At 42.4% G+C, this 22,094-nt stretch overlaps 1 protein-coding gene across 1 annotated transcript in view; it reads left to right on the forward strand.

Moving 5' to 3' along the window:
• The window catches only part of LOC140201005 (uncharacterized), a 66,220-nt gene extending 45,237 nt beyond the window's left edge, over nt 1-20,983 (forward strand). Inside the window, 1 exon segment of the mRNA XM_072264643.1 lies at nt 17,416-20,983. Within this exon segment, the coding sequence (XP_072120744.1) occupies nt 17,416-19,852 (2,437 nt within the window). The 3' untranslated portion in view covers nt 19,853-20,983.
• Nucleotides 20,984-22,094: the final 1,111 nt, after the last annotated feature.

Here is a 22,094-nt window from a genome sequence, read left to right on the forward strand (position 1 = left end):
TTTGAATCCTTTAAAAGGAGTTATATTCAAATAACACACATCAAAGTTGCTGGTGAACGCAGCAGGCCAGGCACCATCTCTAGGAAGAGGTACAGTCGACGTTTCCGGCCGAGACCCTTCGTCAGGACTAACTGAAAGAAGAGCTAGTAAGAGATTTGAAAGTGGGAGGTGGAGGGAGAGATCCAAAATGATAGGAGAAGACACGAGGGGCAGAGATGGAGCCAAGAGCTGGACAGTTGATTGGCAAAAGGGATATGTGAGGATCATGGGATAGGAGGCCCAGGGAGAAAGAAAAGGGGGAGGGGGGGAAACCCAGAGGATGGGCAAAGAGTATAGTGAGAGGGACAGACGGAGAAAAAGGAGAGAAGAAAAAAGAATGCGTGTATATAAATAAATAACGGATGGGGAAAAAGGGGGAGGTGGGCCATTTGCGTAAGTTTGAGAAGTCAGTGTTCATGCCATCAGGTTGGAGGCTAGCCAGGCGGAATATAAGGTGTTGTTCCTCCAATCTGAGTGTGGCTTCATCTTTACAGTAGAGGAGGCCGTGGGTAGACATATTTACAGTAGAGGAGGCCGTGTCAACTGTCCAGCTCTTGGCTCCATCCCTCCCCCTCCTGTCTTCTCCTATCATTTTGGATCCCCCCCTCCCCCTCCCACTTTCAAATCCCTTACTAGCTCTTCTTTCAGTTAGTCCTGACGAAGGGTCTTGGCCCGAAACATCGACTATACCTCTTCCTAGAGATGCTGCCTGGCTTGCTGCGTTCACCAGCAACTTTGATGTGTGTGCTTGAAATTGCAGTATCTGCAGATTTCGTCGTGTTTATATTGAAATGACACTAACTGATACCACGTGGCCTATCTGAACTGTCGATTCATTGCTTTTCACTGCCTCTGGTTGACTGAAGGATACATAGCTGCGCACTTTACTGTCAATTTCCGGTACATTGTCCTTGTAATGGATTAACAGATTTCTTCTGGGTGTCGATGGCGTATAAACTAAAAAAAGCGCAAAAAATGCGAATTTTTTAAAACAAAGATCAAACGCAGAATATCTGAAATTGAAAGCAAAAATAGAAACATAAGCAACGTTCACAAACGTCCAGTAAGCGTCACAAACAATACATTTGCTCCTACATCACTTCCTCCACCACCGTTAAACAGTCTTTCCAAGTTAGGCTATACTTCACCTGAGAGTCTGTCACAGTCCTCTGCTGTAGCTGGTGTCCTGGAATGACCGCTTCTTCATCGATAAGACCTGACACAGATTGGGATTTGTCGATCACCTTTGCTTTGTTCGTCGCAAATAGAAAATCCAGCACAGATACCATTTGAAATACACCTCCCAATCCCATTCTAATCTGCTTCTCCATAGCCTCCTATACTGCGAGGTTATGGCGAAATTCAGGTTAGAAAAGCAACAGCTCGCATTCAGTGTGTGTAACCGCCATAGCAGTATGCACAAAATACCGGAGAACTCAGCATGTTAGGAAACATCTATGGCTTGGGCCATTAGGACTGGAAACGAAGGTGGAAGACGCCAGAATAAAAATATGGAAGAGGAGAAGGGTAAGCTGAATGTTATAGGCGAAGCCAGGTGACTGCGAAAAGAAAGGGGCTGGAGAAGTAGGAATCTTATAAGAGAGGGGAATGGATCATGAGATAAAAATAAGGTGGCGGGGCAACAAGGGTAGGTGACAGGAAGGCGAGGAAAAGAGGCATAAGGCCAACGTAGGGAATAGCTGAAGAAGGAAGGGGAAGGGAAAAAAGAAAGGAAATGAGAAAGAGAAATCAATGTTCATGTCATTAGGTCGGAGGCTATCGAAACGGAATATAGGGCGTTGTTCCTCCACCCTTAGAGTAGCCTCTTCATGGCAGAAGTTGGGGGTATGGACTGACATGTCACAGCAAGTATAAAGGTAGATTTTGGAATAGTTGGATAGTTGGAAACAGGAAAATACCGCTTTTGACGGATGGAACAGAGGTACATCACAATGTGGTCCCTATATTTCCGTCGGGTCCCACCAGTGTAAAGGAGGCTACATTGGGAGCGCCGAATACAATTACAGATTGGCAGGTGCAGGGTTGTCTTACCTGGAAGGATTACTTGGTCCCATGAATGGAGGTGAGAGCGGTGAGAATGCACAAGTGTGGCATTGCTCTTGTTTGTAGGTGGGGTGGGGTGGGGTGTGAGGTGGGGAATACACATGTGTTTGGTGTTAGGATTCCATTGAATATGTCAGAAATTGCGTAGAATGATATGTTGGATGCGGAGTTCCATGGAGTGGAGATGAGGACTAGATGAATCATAACCCCGTTAAGAAGGCGGGAGAAAGAGTGAGTGCGGATATAAAGGAGATGCTGGTGAGAACAGCGTCAATGATTCGTCTTTATTCTGGTGGCACGAATATCAATTTTTAAAACATCCGGCAATTTGTTACCCTTCCCTGCTTTTCTTTTTTTCCCCATTCCCCATTGTAGTTATCCTTTCACCCCTTCTCCTCCTCACCTACCCAGGATGTTCCTCTGTTCCCTCCACGCCTTTTTCCTTTTCCTCCCTAGTCCACTATCCACTCCTACCAAGTTCCTTCTTCTTCAGATTTCTATCTCTTTCACCTAATCCCTCTTCGCGTCTTGCTTCATCCACCCTCCCCAATTCACCCACCTCATCTGTCACCTGGTTTCAGTGTTCACCTGCCAGCTTGTATTCCTTCCGCCCTCTGTACCTTCTTTTCCAGGATTATTTCACCTTTTTCAGTTTATAACTGAACGTTTTCAGTTTGTTATTATTGCTGCACACTCATCCCCTGTTCTGTCAGAATATCCCTGGTGGATTTCCACAATGTTCATCAGTTCTCCACTACCCTCGTGCTTTGGCCATAATTCAAAGGCAAATCTACAAATTAAGCGATATTGGCCTTTTGAAGATATTAGGCTTAGGTTAGCTTATCGATTAACTATCCAAGCTGTATATTCGTTACTGCCCTTGACAGCAGAATATCTGAGTTTAAAATTAAGGTAATTTTTCCTTTATGTTTAACTGTGGTTGCTCTTCTGTGTTATGTTGCAGACTGCCCCAGAAACGCTGTCCATTTGGAAGGCCATGTGAAACGGCGGAATAGTCGCGGTGTGCTAATACACATTGACCAAAACAGTATCCAGCGGGATAGACAAGATGAGCCAAAAACTCTTAGATATTGCAATGTAGGGTTAGTTTACCGCCTCAGCTCGGCAGGTGGTCGTTTGGCAGACGAATAAACAGGCATGGCATCCTTTAGCTTTCCTTCTGAAAAGATAGCCGACGCCGGTCGTGCAATACATTTACCATTGTTCCGAATGTCCATGAAATGTTGAGATTCGACACATGGGAGTTGTTATCTACAAACTAGTTTTTCGGCTCTGTTGGACTGACATTGGATGATTTTTCAAAAGTAGTTCTACCTCTGCAAAGGATTGAAACAGAGAAGATCTCTGGGCCAACGCAAACAAGTCCCATGTTTGATACAGTGGAAACATATTTGGAGATAAATCATGCTTAAATAAAGATGCCCAATGTTTCGTCATGTTTTCTATAGGGCCATTTTTATTTCAGAACTTTATTTATATTTGACCCTGTTCCGAGACATCAGTTGCAGCAGATCGATTTTCACCGTATACTTTTTAAAATTGCACTTTGGATACTTAATCAAAATTTCAGTTCCACTCTTCGGAGAAGCTTTATCTATCTGTGCATTTTGTAGCTTAGGAGCATAGGTTAAGATAATCACAGCTGAAGCCGATAGTCGTCCATTTCCTCCTAGCAGGGGACAATGGTGTCAAATCCGGTTTCTTCCTCTAGAGTCAACATCGGCTCTTTGATTTTGTTGATGTTGAGTCAGAGCTTGTTGTTCTGGGACCATTCAACCAGAATCTTATCTCCCCCACCTCCCAATCATAAGCTTAAAGCTTGTAGAGCATGGGGCTAAGCGCACAGCCTTGTGATACACCTGTGCTGATAATGATTCTGCTGGATATGTTTCCAATCCATACTGATTAGGATCTGTCGAAGATTTTACCCTGATTTACCGTACATTACTGTAAAATAATTTATTTACCAAATTACCATGAGACGTTACTCCGTTAGCAAACAGAGATAAAGACAAAGACCTCGGTATAAGGTTAACACTTTAATAAGTGACCGCGGCGAGCCCTTGTCATATGACTCCGCCAATGTCAGGTTACAACTTAAATGTGTACAGTAAATTTATTCAGCGATTTCAAGAACTTATTAGGTATCAACAAGTCTACAAATGTTGCCGTGCAATAAACAAGATTAGAATTGCTCGTCAACACCTATTTCCTCTACTAGTTCGACGGTCTGGGGCAAATGTTAACAATATCTTATCAGTTGCCTGGTTTATTGCCAGATATTGTTAACTCGCACCATGAAGGCAACGTCTGCATCTAATCCTGTCACCCTCATGACCGATGACTCGAGCGATACTTAACTCGTTAAGCTTCACAACAAAGCTGCATTAAAAATTTAATGTTCTTAAATTTCTTCCACAGTTCCTTCCCTCTTGATCATCTGATCACCGTTATCCCTCACTGTCCTCTTCGGGATACTTGCTCTTCTATTTCCTGAAGGTAGAGAATATCATACCCAAGGTTTAAAGGCTTCACGCCTAAATAGAGTTCTTCATCATATTCTGGGTGGTAAGCTTCCAGCTGTTACAAGGAGCGTTGATGTTGCAAGCAAACACAAGTGCAGGACACCGACGGGAAGGTAGAATTAACAGAAGTGTGTTTATTAATAGTTCAGGGAAGGCCAGAGAGCGAGGAATAGATGCTTACATCGACGTGAACGTTGGACAACAAACCGGAGGAGCCTGGACCCGGAGCTTGGTCGTGGAGCTTGGATTTGGACACGAAGCCTGGACTTGGACAAGAAGCCTGGACTTGGACAGGGAAACTGGACTCGGACACGGAAAATGAACTGGACACAGAACCTAGACCTGGACTTTGACCTGGAACCTGGATTTGGACTTGGACACGGAACATGGACTTGGACTCGGACATGGAGCCTAGACTCGGACTCAGACACGGAGCTTCGACTCGGACCTGGACACGGAGCCGGGACTCGAACTTGGACATGGAGCTGGGAATCGGACTCGGACACGGAGCCGGGACTCGGACTTGGACGCAGAGCAACAAACCAAACAAAGGCATCCAGTTCGTATCTTGGCTCGGAGTAGCGGCAAACGGCCTGCAATCCTCAGCTGGACACCAGACGATAAAACCAAACAACGACGGACAATTCGTATCTTGACTCAGAGTAACGGCAAACGGCCTGCAATCCTCAGCTAGCCACGAGAACGACAGAGTTCGTATCTTGACTCGCAGTAGCAGCAAACGATGGGCAAAACTCAGCTGGACTCGAAAACCACAGAATTCCCAAAGCAAACCCCTGGCACCGAAGCAAGCAACTTAGAATCCACCATTCTCGAGAGCCCGGAACGTGCAGTGCCGTACTGGCTCAGGTGACGGTCCAGCCCAAAGTAGATGTAAGCCAGAGTTTTTATGTTGCCAGTTCGGATGAGAAACAGGTGCCTTAATCAAGGAGCCAGGTAAAACACGGGCAAAAGGAAATTAAAAGAACTGGGGAGCCAACGGACCGGACCGTGACACCAGCTCAACACGTGGGAGTAATTTCATTGGAGAAACTGGTTCTATCCAGGAACAGACATATCCTAAGGCCATGGCCACAAGTATAACCAGCATTAAAATTAACCTATAATAGATGAGGGCTCCACACTCACCTGCTTTAAGTTTCCCAAATGATTACCAGCCAGTGGGATTATTGTAATGGAATTTTCTATCTTTGTTTTTAATCTGCTCCATACTTTCCTGAATATATTCTGACCGAGAGGTAATATTTTCATTTTTATCAGGGATATATTAGTATTTTCTCCATGAATATGAAGTCCAATACCATTCTATTCAGCAGAGTCACTGTCCTCACAACTACCACTTCTCCTGTCAAATCTTTAACCTGTGTTTCGGTGTTCTCTGAAGAAGCTGCAGTTTCATTCGCCAATTTTACTAGTGCAGAGGCCATATTATTAGTTTCTCTTGATGTCCCGACCACTCCATTCCGAGGATACAATATCATGCAAAAACGCTCAGAATGGGTGATGGCTCTCGTTTTTCTTATATGAGGATGATTTTCTAATTTACTCACCAATCTTGCAATGGGAACAACATACCCTGGGTAACAACACCCATGCTAATGAGAGGGCGGCCAAAGGTAAGCTTTGCTTTTACAGACTCCATAGGTATTTTTTGATAGAGGAGGAGCCGTTTCTGAGGTAGAAATCTGTTTTCCACTCCCTATATTGCCATTCCAGATATTAAGTAACATTGCGTGTATTTTCCATACATTCCATTTTCTTCCTTCCTTACACCAACAGGTGTCTCCTTTTATAGGATAGACTCTAAGGCTCCAGGGACGATGTGAACGAATTGTATAACAAAGAATGTAAAACTTATTTAAGGTCTTGGCTTTAGATCCAAATCTTCCAAAGGCATCATTCCCCAGTTGCACATTCAACCAACTCTCTTGTTTTTCTCTGCCTACGCCATTCTTACCGGTAAAATTATGGCCCGAGAACATCATCCCAAATCTTCCCACTGCTTTCCAATAATCTCTAGTTTCGGTATTATTAATCGGCATTGATCCTAGCATCTCCACTCACCCTCCGGTGCACACCCAGCAGCTTAACACATTGCCTTGGCTAGTGTATTCCTATGCAAGTTCTAAATAAGTATTAAATGCATTTGTTACCTTTATAAATCTCAGCAGTCCGAGTAACAATTAAAAATAATCTTCATTGTTCCGCTTCCTCCTACACTGCCCGCTTGCACTTGGCCCCGTGCGTGCAACTGCTCTGTCTTTCCAGGTTTCCGGCGGTTCTAGTTAGCAAAATTACTTAGTAAGATGTTTTCCTCTTCCGGTTGAGGTAATGTATCTGCTACGGGCGTCTAATTTAATCATTTAACCAATGTTTTGACAAATTCAATCATTTTCTCGTTGTTCCAGATCAATGTCGTTTGAGCATTTGTTAAGTGGGATCCAGATCGCGTTGGCATAGGCCTCCCCATCAAAATTTCAAACGGAGTCAGCCAGGTTGTTCTATTACCTGATTCCTTAAAGTATAATAGCGCTAAGCGAAGTACCTCCGGCCATCTCAGTCCTGTCTCCCGACAGACCTTAGCCAGGGTATCCTTCATTCATTCTCTCCACTAACCCTGATGACTGAGGCTGATACGGAAGGTGGTATACCCAGGTGAATCCTAAAACCTGGCTCAATAGCTTAATTAATTTCCCAGTAAAATGTCTTCACCTGTCGCTATTGAGCTTATATAATACCGGGAACCGGCTGGGGATAGTTACCTTCATTGACGTGTTTACAACTTATTGGACATTATCCTTTCACGTTGGGAACGCGTCCACCTATTTACTGAACATGTCCGGTATAACTAATAAGCATTTATATTCTCTACTGGCGGGGATCTGTACAAAACCTACCCGTGGATTGGCAAAGGGGGCCTCTGTCGACGGTAGGCGATCGTATTTTGCGGGGCATTTCCCCCTATTATTTTGTTGACAGTATTCACAACTTGACAATAGTAACCGTATTTTAACTTGAGTATCGGTACTCTTTTGTAAATGTTAACTGCCTATACCATATAACCATATAACAATTACAACATGGAAATAGGCCATCTCGGCCCTTCTAGTCCGTGCCGAACTCTTACTCGCACTTAGTCCCACCGACCAGCACTCACCCCATAACCCTCCATTCCTTTCCTGTCCATATCGCTGTCCAATTTAGCTTTAAACGACAACATCGAACCTGCCTCAACCACTTCTGCTGGAAGTTCGATCTACACAGCAGCTAATTTCTGAGTAAAGAAGTTCCCCCTCATATTACCCCTAAACTTTTGCCTTTTAACTCTCAACTCATAACCTCTTGTTTCAATCTTCCCACTCTCAATAGAAAAAGAGCCTATCCACGTCAACTCTGTCTATCTTCCTCATAATTTCAAATACTCCTATCAAGTCCCCCCTCAATCTTCTTCGTTCCAAGAATAAAGACCCAACTTTTTCAACCTTTGTCTGTAACTTAGCTGATGAAACCCAGGTAGCATTCTAGTAAATCTTCTCTGTACTCTCTCTATTTTGTTGACATCTTTACTATAATTCGGTGACCAAAACTGTACACAATACTCCAAATTTGGCCTCACCAATGCCTTGTACAATTTCAACATTATATCCCAACACCTATACACAATGCTCTGATTTATAACGACCAGCATAACAAAAGTTTTCTTCACCAACCTATCCACATGAGATTCCACCTTCAGGGAGCTATGCACCATTATTCTTAGATCCCTCTGTTCTGCTGCATTCATTAATGCCCTACTATTTACCATGTATGTCCTATTTTGATTAGTCCTACCAAAATGCAGCACCTCACATTTATCAGCATTAAACTCCATCTGCCATCTTTCAGCCCACTCTTCTAACTGGGCTAAATCTGTCTGCAAGCTTTGAAAACTTACTTCATTATCCACAACACCACCTATCTTAGTATCATCTGCATGCTTACTCATCCAATTTACCACGCCATCATCCAGACCATTAATGTATATGACAAAAAAACATTGGACCCAGTACAGATCCCTGAAGCACACCACTAGTCACCGGTCTCCAATCTGACAAACAGTTATCCAGTACTACTCTCTGGCGTCTCCCATCCAGCCACTGCTGAATTCATTTTACTACTTCAATATTAATACCTAACCATTCAACCTTCCTAACCAACCGTCCGTGTGGGACCTTGTCAAAGGCCTTACTGAAGTCCATATAGACAACATCCACCGCTTTACCCTCGTCAACATTCCTAGTAACCTCTTCAAAAATTCAATAAGATTTGTCAAACATGACCTTCCGCACAGAAATCCATGTTGGGTGTTCCTAATCAGACCCTGTCCATCCAGATAATTATATATACCTTCTCTAAGAATACTTCCCATCAATTTACCCACCACTGACGCCAAACTCACAGGCGTCTGCCTAGGCGTATACCTTGTGTATATGTGTTGAAAGTAAACTTTTACAGCTTTGCAAAAAAAAAAAAAACGCTCACAACACATTCTGCTGTTGCAGTTGACCCTTGTGGAAACCATTGTTGTCGGAGTTAAAGTTCTATACCCACCCATTCCTACATGCCACATTCCATGTGCTGTTTTCATGAACGCATGTCAAATTTCTTGAGCTCACTGGTTTATAGTCAGAATGCCTCCGCAATCAATCTAGTGAACACTTGGATACTTAGCCACCTATTTTCTCCATTTCTGTGGCATTCTGCTCGGGTGCAATCAGATCTTGGATTGTAGAGGCGTGGCTTTGGTGTACACTGTACCCACATAAGTACCTGATAGCCTTTCCATCTGTTGCAGTCCATGTAGCAGTTGCATGGCCGCTGTATTGCCTAAGGCTATAGGATCTGAGGTATTTATGTGAGCTTATTGACAGCTATCTGTCTTCTTAATGCCCATGCTCCTGGGTCAAAGCTAAAGAAGCCTCTCACCCCGTCGCTGTTCTGAGAACACCATCATGGAGTCGGTATTCCAGAACCCAATGTCTACAAAGTTTGTTATCCGCACGAAAGGCATTGCTTTTTTAGTGGCGGGCCTATTGGTTTGAATATGGTTGAAATACTGTCTGGCATCAACCAGCGTGTTCCATAGTATAATATATATCCTAGATATGCCACAGTAGATTGGCAATACTGCAGCTCTGCTGAAGTACTGCAGCTCTGCTGAAGACGGCCTGTGCCATCTAGTAGCCAAATTGTTTAACAGTACCTTAGTGCCTAAGAGCCATCCCTGCTGTCAGTTCAGTCTGAGAAGCCAGCAATAGATCATCTATATACTGCAGTATTATGCTGCATCTTTTCAATATCAGGCTTGCCAGATCGTTATGGACAGCAGCCACACATGAGGTAGCGTTTTCCGTGTACCCGCCAGGTAAACATGTCCATATATATTGACATCCTTTATGTGTAAAGACGAACAAGCATTGACTATCCTCATGCAGGGGTTTGGAAGTGAACGCGGAACACAAACCAATTACAGTGCAGCAACAACAGTCCGTGGGAAGGGAGGCTAATATCGCATTGACATCCGGCACAGCTGGTGAGATGAGTCGCCCGATTTGATTTATGGCTTTTAAATCCTACACGTAATGCCATTCGTCCGGCCTGCCAGGTTTTGGGATGGAAAATATTGCAGTCTTACTCGAACTTTGAGTAGGTTGATAAACTCCCTAATTCAGTAGTCCCTCTATTACAGGTCTAACTCCGTTCATGGCTTTTGGAGTCAATCCATATTGTCTGATAAACTGAAGTCTAGCATTGCCATTAAAATTATTTGATGGGGTTCTACCATGGTTAAAAATTTCACATGATTCTTCTGCTGCGCCCACAGTTCTGAGCTTACTCGACAAGCATCATTAGGTTCTGTCAACTGTGGTTCTGGTGGGGATTTTCATCTATAAAACCTACGTTCTGTCAGGGACTGTCCTGTAATGTGGCCGACACCACCAATCCTGTTTCGCGACAGTAGTATACCACCCCTATTTGGTGTGGCTGATGCAGGATTGTTAATATTCGCCGTAACATCCCTCCTATGTATCTTAATTGAGACTCATGAGATGCTGACTGTAACTTTTAGGAGAAAAGTTTATCTTATTCTTCGTCTAATTTTTCTTCTGCTCCTACAACTTCGGGTCCGGAAAACACCCTTCCTGTTAATTTTAGTACCTCTTTTAGCCATTCAAGAACGCTAATCTTTTTCCCGTGCGGATCATTGGAATCACGATCTCTAAAAGCGGCAGTGCAATTCCACGCAGTTAATCTTTTGTATGTTCCAATCAAATCCTTTTAAAATTCCCCCTCTTTTGTATAGGACTTCAGTAATGATTCATAATAATTTAGGTGTGTGACTATTTCCCAGTTCTACACGGCCGCTTGCTTTGTACTTCCCCATTTTTGGATCATAATAGTCTACAGCTCAGACAGCCTATTTGCGGGAAGTTCTAAGTGTAATCGTTCAGGTGTGCAATTTATTATAGCATTTAATTTACACAGAGCTTGCCGGCTGAACAGGTTTACTTGCGGAACGTTCGCTGTCACGAAAGTCTTATCTATTAAATTCGTCCTATTCTTATCTGAATGGCTTTAGATGAAGGTTCCATCATAAGAAGTCTGGCAATTACTACAGTCCTAGTAGTTCCCTTCCCTTTGCATATCTCCGCACAGGGGTGTACGAAGGATAGAGTAGTGTTGCAATCGACCAAGACATGTATCGGTTTATTATCTACTTCTATACGCATTAAAGGATCTTTTGGGGGTCTGTTAGAAACTCTGATCCTTGCCGCCTGCATCCCCAACTCTCTTAGCCTCCCAATTGGACATTCGTAGGCTCTGTCATGGAGAAAGGAACCGGTTCACGGGACTTACGTCCAGGTTCTCCTGCCGGGTTCCTTCTGTTTGACTGAAGGGAAAAGAGCACTCCATCGCCCAATGTCCCTTCCTACCACATTTCTTGCACACATCTTGGCCTCTCCTTTTTAGTCTTGGCAGTACTTTCGTTCCATATTCCTGGCTTCTCGCATTGCTTTTTCTAAGATTACAAGACCCAGAATATAGCCAATCACCAAAGCTCCATTCATATAAATAGCTAGAAAAGGTTACAGAGAACCTGCTGTACACTGTTTCCAGCTAAAGCTCGCCTGAGGGCGAACTCGGTGGCTTATTATGCCTTTCGACCTTCCTTCGTGTATTCCGATTCATCGGAACCTTTGTCAGCGGTAGGCAGCTTCGATTGGAGAGATGATTCTCCCTTTGATCTTTCTTTTTGGGTGTTGCGTTAATACTTACAGTTGTTATTCCCCATTTTTCATGCAATCGCTGTAGAAACAATCTTTCAACAACTGAATAATATCTAATAGTCTTTAAAAGTAATATTTACACTCCTTTTTCCCCTATGGTTGACCAAACATTTTGCATATATCCAGGTTATTTATCCTACCTTTTAGGTTAAAGTTATTCTCCTGGATCACTCTGTGGCATTTCTTCCACTCCCCCGCTTGCTCCTCTTCTGGAACTCAGGGTGGTCCCTCTCCGGTGGGGGACATCTTCGGCGCGTGCGCCCGGTTGCCTCATTTTCCTCGGAGGACTTTTACTAATAGGTACAACCTAATCCAGTCTTGACTGCTATCCTTTCAAGCAAGTCTCACGGATGGTATTGTTCGGAATCCCGTGCCGTAGGGATCCTATCGTTGTCGCCAAAATACTGTCGAAGAATTTACCGCGCTTCTGGAATAAACGGGGAGGTGCGCTGTGAGATCCCGAAGAACATCCCATTTAAACTTCAAGAATAGTTCCTCGATGAACCATAGCAAATTGATCACCAGTGATTCGTTGGACGGGAAAACTGTTTCTGAATACAAACTATCGTTTGTAGCTTGGGATCTGGGTTCGCCAATAATTGGAAGTAATTAATCAATTCTAATTGCAATCTTGGATGTGAAGGATAACGCTCCTTGGTTTGCCCAATCATCCTTCAACGTATATGTGATGGAGAACAATACTCCGGGTTTTTCCATTTTCACCGAAAATACAACGGATGTTGATACGGACATGAATGCCCATGCATCTGACTGCTTTCTGGAGAACCTTACCCAGGACCTCTCAGTGTCAGCTATATCAACAGTAACTCAACGAACGGCACCATTTATGTTAAGCACTTTTGACTATGAGGGAAAAAAATCCTACTTTCATATTAGAATTCATAACTTGATTCCTATTGCCATTGCTATTTCGAATAAGCTCTGATCCATCCATCTGAAGAAGCAAATTGCTGGAGGAACTCAACAAGTCCAGGGGGAGGATGTGATTTGTTGACTTTCTGGCCAAAACCCTGCAGACAGTGCCCTTGCAGTTTAACGTGATTTTATTTCGATTATGCTCCTGGCGCAGAAGTGGGAGAAAAGCTGAGTTCAACACCGCAAGTGAGAGAGAATAACAGGCAGACTTTGGTTAATTGTGACCCTAGTTAGAAAGGCAATGCTGGTATTTCCTAAACCATGCTGCATGATCACAAATATTATGATGCCTTGCTACTGCAACGGAAGTGAGAGAATATAAAACATGAGAGCATAGGATCGTAAGTTATGGTAACAAAATGAGGCACCGAGTCTGCTCAGCTATTTCATCCACTTCTCCTCTCAGCCCCAATCTCCTGCCTTCTCCCTGTATCCCTCCGTGCCCTGACATAATCAAGAATCTATCAACATTTCCTGCACGAATTTGTGAAAGCATTTGTGGGCTGAGAGAAGCTGAGAGCACATCAAAGTGCTCCAGCGCTAGATAACAAGCAAAATGCGTCCAATGAAAGAAGGCATAAGATGGGTCAGAAAGTATATATCTAGCCAGGCACAGAGATAGCGGAAGAGTAACAGTGCAGTATTCAGAGTCATCCTGAGGCCTTCAACACCTGAATTTTCAAGATGTGCAATACAATTTTGCAACTTTTCTCGTCGTAGCTGCCTCTAGAATGTGTGTGTGTATGTGTGTGTGTGTATGAACTAAAAGAGAAAAAAATAGAGAGGGGCCGGGGGCGGAGTCATTGTAAAGTGAGGTCAGAAATACATGCGTTATATTTAATTTGCAGAAATTACGCACTCATTTGGTATTTCCAGTAAGGCAATCAGCGACTTTCAAAGTACGTTATAGTAGATATTATTGGAAAGTTGTTGTATTTTCTGGTCCATTACACTTCATAATTTGTTTTACTTTCCTTATAAGTTCTCATATCTGAGCATTTCTCTTATTTAATCTCCCTTGTGTGTTGCCTCGGTAGTTTTCAACAGCGTTCATTAGTTCTCCCCGAGTAAAGGACATGTCAAACGGTTAGGTAATAGTCAAGGATAAATCTGCAAAGAAATTTACTTGTGAAGGTTTTTGACTAAATAACCTTCAGGTCAATCGATTGGTCAACTATCTACATTTATCTGCCATTGACACCTGATAATTTGAGATGCATGGTTAAATTAAAAGAAAAATACGTTTTCTAGTGTGTACAACGGTGATTTTCTTCCGTGCATTGGTGCATAATATTCTTGAGAACACATCGTTTCCAGTGTCAGCCTCTGGCCCAGCAGTAGTCCAGAAGTGTTAATTCACGCAGACAAAGACGTAAGGCTGGAAAGAAACGCTGCGAAATTCACGGCAATGAAGAACTCAACTCACTTACTGGGATAGCGCAACAATGCAACACTTGATGCATGCTGAAGAAGAGTATCGGACTGAAGATGAATAAACAGGAGTGACATTCATATGTTTTCTTCGTGATCGGCGAGCAGACGCCAGTCGTGCTCAATTCAAATTACACCTAGTGAGTTTTAAGATTTTGATTATAGATTACAGAAGTTATAAATCTTTTGAAAGACTGAACAACTCGGACATTGGTCCTACGTCGACAGTGACCAACAATTCTAGTAACTTGAAGACTGGTTCATCTGCGATTATGACAATACCAATAATTAGGTGCACGCGAATAAGTGAAGTAGATCCTTGGAGAAGGTTAAAAAAAAAAGATTCATAGGAATGATCACGGATTAAACATATGAATAGCATGTGCTGACTCTGAACCTGTACTCCTCGGACTTTAGAAGAACTAGCGGGTGGGTTCTGATTAAAATATATCGAATATTGGAAGGCCTAGAGAGAGTGGACGTGCGGATGTTGCTTATAGCGCGGAAATCTAGGACCAGAAGGTACAGATTTCCAATACAAGATTATCTCTTTTGAACAGAAATTAAGAGAAATTTCTTCAGCCATATGGTGAGGAATTTGTCGAATTCATTGCCACAGACCACCATGGAGGCCAACTGATTGGGTATACATCAAGCCGAGGTTGATAGGTTCTTGATCAGTAACGGCGTCAAACGTTACGGCGAGAGGGCAGGAGAATGGGGCTGAGAGTGATAGTAAATGAGATTTGATAAATGGCAGGGCAGACTCAATGGACTGAATGGCCTATTTCTTCTCCTATGTCTTATGGCGTTATTGTAACTCCTCGCCCAACAGCCGACTGGGCAACCATGCACGTTGAAGAAAAGCGTCGAAATGTCATTATTTGTTCCATACCCTGCCTGTGGTTTGAAAACCACATAATCTGATTCAGCATGAAGTATATCAGTCGCTAAATCACAGCACATAGAAACATAGAAACATAGAAAATAGGTGCAGGAGTAGGCCATTCAGCTCTTCGAGCTTGCACCGCCATCCAGTATGATCATGGCTGATCATCCAACTCATAACCCTGTACCACCTTCTCTCCATACCCCCGATCCCTTTAGCCACAAGAGCCATATCTAACTCCCTCTTAAATATAACCAATGAACTGGCCTCAACTGTTTTCCTGTGGCAGAGAATTCCACAGATTCACCACTCTCTGTGTGAAGAAGTTTTCCCTCATCTCGGTCCTAAAAGGCTTCCCCTCTATCCTCAAACGGTAACCCCTCGTTCTGGACTTCCCCAACACCTCACGTAGAAGGTGTTAAGTATTGGCCAGTACTTAATATAACATTATATTGATACTGTAAGTAATCCAGAGCAGAACCGAGTCCAATTCTGGCATGTGACAGAAGCGAGGTTCCCGTGGGAAAGATCTGTGCACATCTGTCCACGCGGTGACACACTGGCTGATCCTGATGAATTTCTCCTATAGAATGCAGACAGCGATTAGTCTAACAGCTCCAGGGTCTCCGGTTCGAGCATGATAGTGAAGGTGTCTTGGTCAGTGCTACACATTCCCTTCATTTGAGTTTCCTCCAGCTGTTGTTTCGTTTCTCTTACGAAAGATGCCCAGAGATGTATATGAGCCATGATGTACATAAAGCAGAATTGCAGAACAACGGCAAAGAACTGTCAGATCTGGGGCACTGCCGAAAACATGTGAGGTAGAGAAATGAGCTTCAGGAGTGCATTGAATTAAAAAAAGGAGACAAGGAATTGACCAGTTTAACCTACTACCATCACGTACTCCTGAGCCCCATGGCTTATTATGGTATCGTAATAAGACCGAAACAGCGTGCCTTACCATTAAGTTCAAAGCATTGGATACGGGTAATATCTGCTGGTGTTGCTAGTTGCAATCCAATACTAACCATTAATTACGATTTCTAAAAATGGCTAGGGTAGCCCATCACTACAAGTTGAGTAATTCCTCACTATTCACATTTAATTCACCGACTCAGGGGAAAAAATGCTCATATTTCCATCTGTGTTCCTTGATTATCATTAAAACATATATGTTTTCGCACGTCCTGTATTCCAGCTCTGATGCAAATGAAAATCTGCATTTCCCCCACTTTCTGGATATGGTCATTTGGCAAGGGTGTGGATAGCTTTGAAAGTTATATATCGAATAAAAATTTCGACTGAAATAAATTTTCAGTTTGCAAAAATTCTTCATTGTACATCTTCGCTCCATAATTTCTACATTAATATACATTGTTCAATGGTTGACCACGGGGAGAAGGTACACCCTGATTGCACTGGTATGTTTCCCTGTTTAAAACCAGGGAGCAAGTTTTATTAATAATGTAGTTAATCGACACTGAGAAATATTTCAGTGCTGAACAATGGAGAGTTTGGCGAAAACATTGCTTTCAAGGCCTGTGCTAATCTGATTCTCAGTAATTCGGTATTCAATAGGTGAAAGGTTGGAGCGAATGCCTTTTGCCAGCAGCATCCCACAAGGTTTATGTTCGAAAATTCCGCAATTATCAGCTCGTAAACTTCTTCTAACCTTCGACGACAGTGAACAGTACATTAAGGTTATTTTCAATAATTGGATATAGTCTGAAGAAGATAATCTGTCGATATGTTATCAGAGAATGAGGTAGTTTACATTGCAGTTAAATTTGTGGCAATCGTCTTTAGTTTAGATATAATTCCGTTTTAAAGTGGCTTACGAAAATAAATTTTGAAAAGGAATTTCATATGAATGTCTATGCTTTATTGCTGTCCAATATTAAATATTTTGCGAGAACCTTCTAGCTTTAAGAACTGTCGATGCAATTATTGAATGGGACTGGTTGTGTCGCTGTGTACCAATAAGAATCTGAAACGTCTCTAAGGATCCATTGACCCGCCCACATCCTAGAAAATAAAGATCAGACGCGATGTAATTCGCATGCAGTGAGCTTTTCTGGAGAGAGACTGGGCAGAATAAATGCCGGATTTGTGTTTAGAGAATACAGATATATTCCTGCAATAATTTCGTGGTATGACCATTATTCTGGTATTATCGAGCAGAGGTCTGTTTCTGGGAAATATCTCTGTGCAGAACAATGGAGGATTCGGCGTTCAAAAGCCACATTGTTTTCAAGAACTATGCGATTCTGATTCTGGTATGTACACCGAATTTGATTTATGGGCATATTCGCTATGCCATTAGCGAAGAATTGGAGAGTGGGGCTATTGTCGGGAATGTCGCTCATGATTTAGGTTTGACTGTACCGCAATTGGCCAGTAGTAAATTTCAACTAACCTCCGAGAACGGTGGACAATATATGGAGCTTAATTTGGAGAATGGGATATTATCTGTTCGTGAAAGAATCGACAGGGAATAAATATGTGGACACGCAAATATGTGTAGCATTCCTTTCAAAATTGTGCTGAAAAATCCTTTGGCGGTTTATCGTGGGGAAGTGGAAATTCTGGATATAAATGATAATTCCCCGACCTTCCCCGAGAACACCGTTGCTTTGCAGATAGCGGAAACAATTGCGCCGGGGGTACGTTTCCCTCTCGAGAGTGCGGAAGATCCAGATGTTGGATTAAATACAGTCGCCGACTACACAATTAATTCCAACGAATATTTTAGTCTGAAGACACAGAAAACGGAAGGCGAATTTATAACTGCCGAATTGGTACTAGAGAAGTATTTAGATAGAGAGTTACAGTCATCCATTCGAATTGTCCTGACAGCGACTGATGCCGGGACTCCTCGACGATCTGGCACAGCTGAGATTTTCATTACGGTTGTGGACATCAATGACAATCCACCTGTGTTCGACCACAACGTTTACAAGAGCAGCTTAAGTGAAAATGTACCCCTGGGTACCTTCGTCATAAAATTACAAGCAACTGATGTGGACGAAGGTTTGAATGCTGAGCTAACATATTCTTTCAGCAAGATAACTTCACCAAAACTACGTGAGTTGTTCAGTTTACATTCCCAGACGGGGGAGATTCGAGTTGAAGGAGAGCTAGATTTTGAGGAAGAAAGCAGTTATTCTCTGAATGTTCAAGCTGTGGACCATGGTTCGCCTCCATTTATCGGACGTGCCAAAGTGTTTATTAACTTAGTTGATATAAATGACAATGCACCCGAAATAGAAGTGTCATCAGTTGTGAGCAGAATTCCAGAAAATACTCCGCCTGGAACTTTAATAACTTTGCTTAATGTTATTGATCGAGATTCTGGAGAAAACGGTGAAGTGAAGTGCGAGATTCCAAAGAACGTCCCCTTTAGACTTCAAAAGTCGTCGAAGAATAATTATGAGTTGATTACTTGCGAACCATTGGACCGCGAAGTGGTGTCCGAGTATAAGATACCTATCGAAGCCTGGGACTTGGGCTCACCCTCACTGTCAAGCAATGCAATCATTCATATTATACTGACAGATGTGAATGATAATACGCCGAAATTTGCTGAACCCTCCTACAATGTATACGTGATGGAAAACAACAAGCCGGGCGCTTCTGTATTTGCAGTATCTGCTTCCGATCCTGACCAGGACCAGAATTCTTACGTTTCTTACTCCTTTCTCAACTTTATGCAAGACTTTCCACTGTCCACTTCCCTCAGTATTAACTCCATGAACGGCACAATTTACGCGCTGCGCTCCTTTGACTACGAGAAATTTAAGCACTTCCAGATCCACGTTCAAGCACGTGACGGTGGAGTGCCCCCGCTGAGCAGCACGGCTACAGTGAATGTGATCATTCTAGATCAGAATGACAATGCTCCGGCAATTGTTTCACCTCCCGGACAGGAAGAATCCGATTTGGTAGAGATCCTGCCCCTGTCAGCTGGTCAAGGGCACTTGGTCGCCAAAATATTGGCAACTGACGCAGATTCTGGACAGAACGCGCGGCTTTCTTATCAACTGCAGAGATCTACCGATCCTACTTTATTCAATATTGATAAAAATTCCGGTGAAGTCCGAACAGCTCGCATTATTTTAGAGTCTGATTCCTCCACGCAAACTCTCGTGATCTTGGTGAAAGACAATGGACAACCGAGCCTCTCCACCACGGTTACTATGCTCATTACAATTCTGGAAAATATCACTGAAAGGATTCCTGAAAGTAGCACTTTAGCGAAGAATCCTGGGAATTTTACTGATCCAATTACACTTCTGATCGTAATCTTCGGTTGCACTTCCGTTCTGTTTCTTTTGATCATCATTTTCCTTATTAGCATCAAATGCAGGCAGAGCAGAAATATTAACCAGGAGTATAATTCTCCCAACTGTTACAAACGTAGGCAGTATCAAACTACGTTTAATCGAAGGTCTGCATTGGAAGAAACTTTGCGCTATCCTGGAACCTGCCGTATAGTTCGCGATTCAACAGCGCAACACTACTCGGTTGCTCTGTCTCCAGAATCAATGAAGAGCGACTTCCTCTTTTTGAAGCCATGCGCTGCTCCCACGACTCAAGCTTAACGCTAAGTTGAAATGATCCTTTTACAACAATCAGTCAACATTATTGGCGGTCACATTGTGCATCCAAGCATGTAGATTGATGAGAATTAAATATTTAAGTAAATATTCACTATACGTGGTTCGATTTTGGAATGCTCAAAATAAATGTCTTAAATGATTGCATTGCAGGTGTGTAAATCTGATATCTTATCAGATGGAAGAGATTCCTCCGACCGATCATTGAATGTGTTTTCGAAATCCATTGTTCAATGGCACAATCGATCTTGATACAAAGATTTAATTATCGGCCTTGCAGTATTTTATCTGAGCAAAAAATGCATTATCGCATTAAAAAGGCATTCGCCCTGTAGTGGTAAGAATTAATATTTGGCATTATTGAATACAGATCTGGATTATGCTTCCAATTTGTTCAGCAAAATACAACAAAATGTTGGATTACTGGTTTAAAGATAAAGATGGAACTATAATATTATTCTATTGCGGTTTCTGAAATAATTGATGATGCAGCGGTTACCAAGTGTAAAATCACATCAGATGAAAAGAGATGACGACTTACTGTAATGTAGATCCATGTGTTAGATTATAACACACATTAAATATTGCTTTGCAACTCCTGATACATTCCAATGCATCATAATCTGTAAAGATGATCGAAGTATCTAGCTTGGCAATAAATCTAAACAGTTAAATTAACACGTTCAAAATCAAAGGTCCACTGAAGAAACGGTAGTCACATATCTAAAAGAAGTCCTACATATACCATTTTCTCAGATGTATTTGCAATTTTGGATTTGTTGCCAGCGAATGCTTGGGAACTCTAATCTGCTTTACAACGTGATCTTACTTCTGTTGAAATGTTTTATTCAAAAATCGTAATGACTGGAACATAAAATACTGAAAATGTTTAACCGGTTTGGATCAGAAAGAACTTTTTCTGGTATAAGTTTTTGTTACCCAGTTTCATTAGACTTCCTGAACATTTTTTGTTTATCTGTTTCAGTAGTTTTATTATATTACTGAATGTTTTCATTGTCTGAGCGTCAATGCGTGCAGCGAAAAAAAGTGTTGGTTCGTGTGCTTGCTTGGGAGCGATAATTATATTTCTGAAATATGCAAGCTATGCGTTTAAATGGAAATTAATTAATCGCCTGGAGGATGATCTATGACAATGCGGAAAGAAAACATTCAATAAGCTTTATACTTTCTAGAATTTTACATATGCTAAACCGAGGATAACTTGAAGTAAACAATGCTTGAACTTTGAAAGCAGAGGGATACTAACATGAACAGGTATATTCGCCCAATATGTTGCGCAGAGCTAATTAAATGCCCAAGTAAACTAGTGCCCTAATGCCTTCTACCCGTACAATGTCCACAGCCCTCCATTACTTGCACAGCCATGTCTCAATCTAAGAGGCCTCTTAAAGCCTCTATTATATTTACTACCTGTGGCAGTGCATCCCAGACAGGTATCACTGTCTGTGTGCAATAGCAATAACTACCCTGCACCTCTCCTTTGAATTTATAACCCCCCCCTCCCATCTTCAATCATGTCTTCTTGTATTAAATACTTTGACCCTGGAAGATCACGACTCTGGACACGATCTAAGCCTAAAAGTATAAAATCTCTCACCGTTCTCCACCGCTCTAAAGTAGACAACCTAAGTTTTTCCAGTCACTCCTTACAGTACATACTGTTTAATCCAAGCATCATTTTGCATGCTGCCCAATGTATCCATATCCTCGCTATAATTACGTGACAAACATTGAATGCAATACTCCAGATGTAGCCTTACTAAAACTCTATAACCGTGCTGCGGAACGGCTTAACTGTTGAACTCAATGGATTGACTAATAAATACAAGCATATTGTATGCCTCGTTTACCACCCTATGAATGTGCATGCAGCCTCTTCCAGGGCACTATGGATTTGAACCCCTAGATCCCTCTGCAAGTCAATGCCGTTAAAGAGTGTGTCGATAGCTGTGTACTGTTCCTTTATATTCGATATTCCAAACTGAATGATTCACAATTAGCCTGATTGAACACTACATGCCATCTCTCCGCACATATACACAATGGGATATCGTATTGCACTTATCTAGACCATCCACAAATACAACTGTCTGCGGATCTTGCAACCCACACATCCTCGTTTACAATCATGCGTCACCGCCATTTATAACAAACAGCAGACATTCCAGTATGGATCTTTGGAAACCACCAAAATCACGGAATTCCA

This window comes from Mobula birostris, chromosome 7 (assembly GCF_030028105.1).
Source record: "Mobula birostris isolate sMobBir1 chromosome 7, sMobBir1.hap1, whole genome shotgun sequence".
NCBI classification, from domain to species: Eukaryota; Metazoa; Chordata; class Chondrichthyes; order Myliobatiformes; family Myliobatidae; genus Mobula; species Mobula birostris.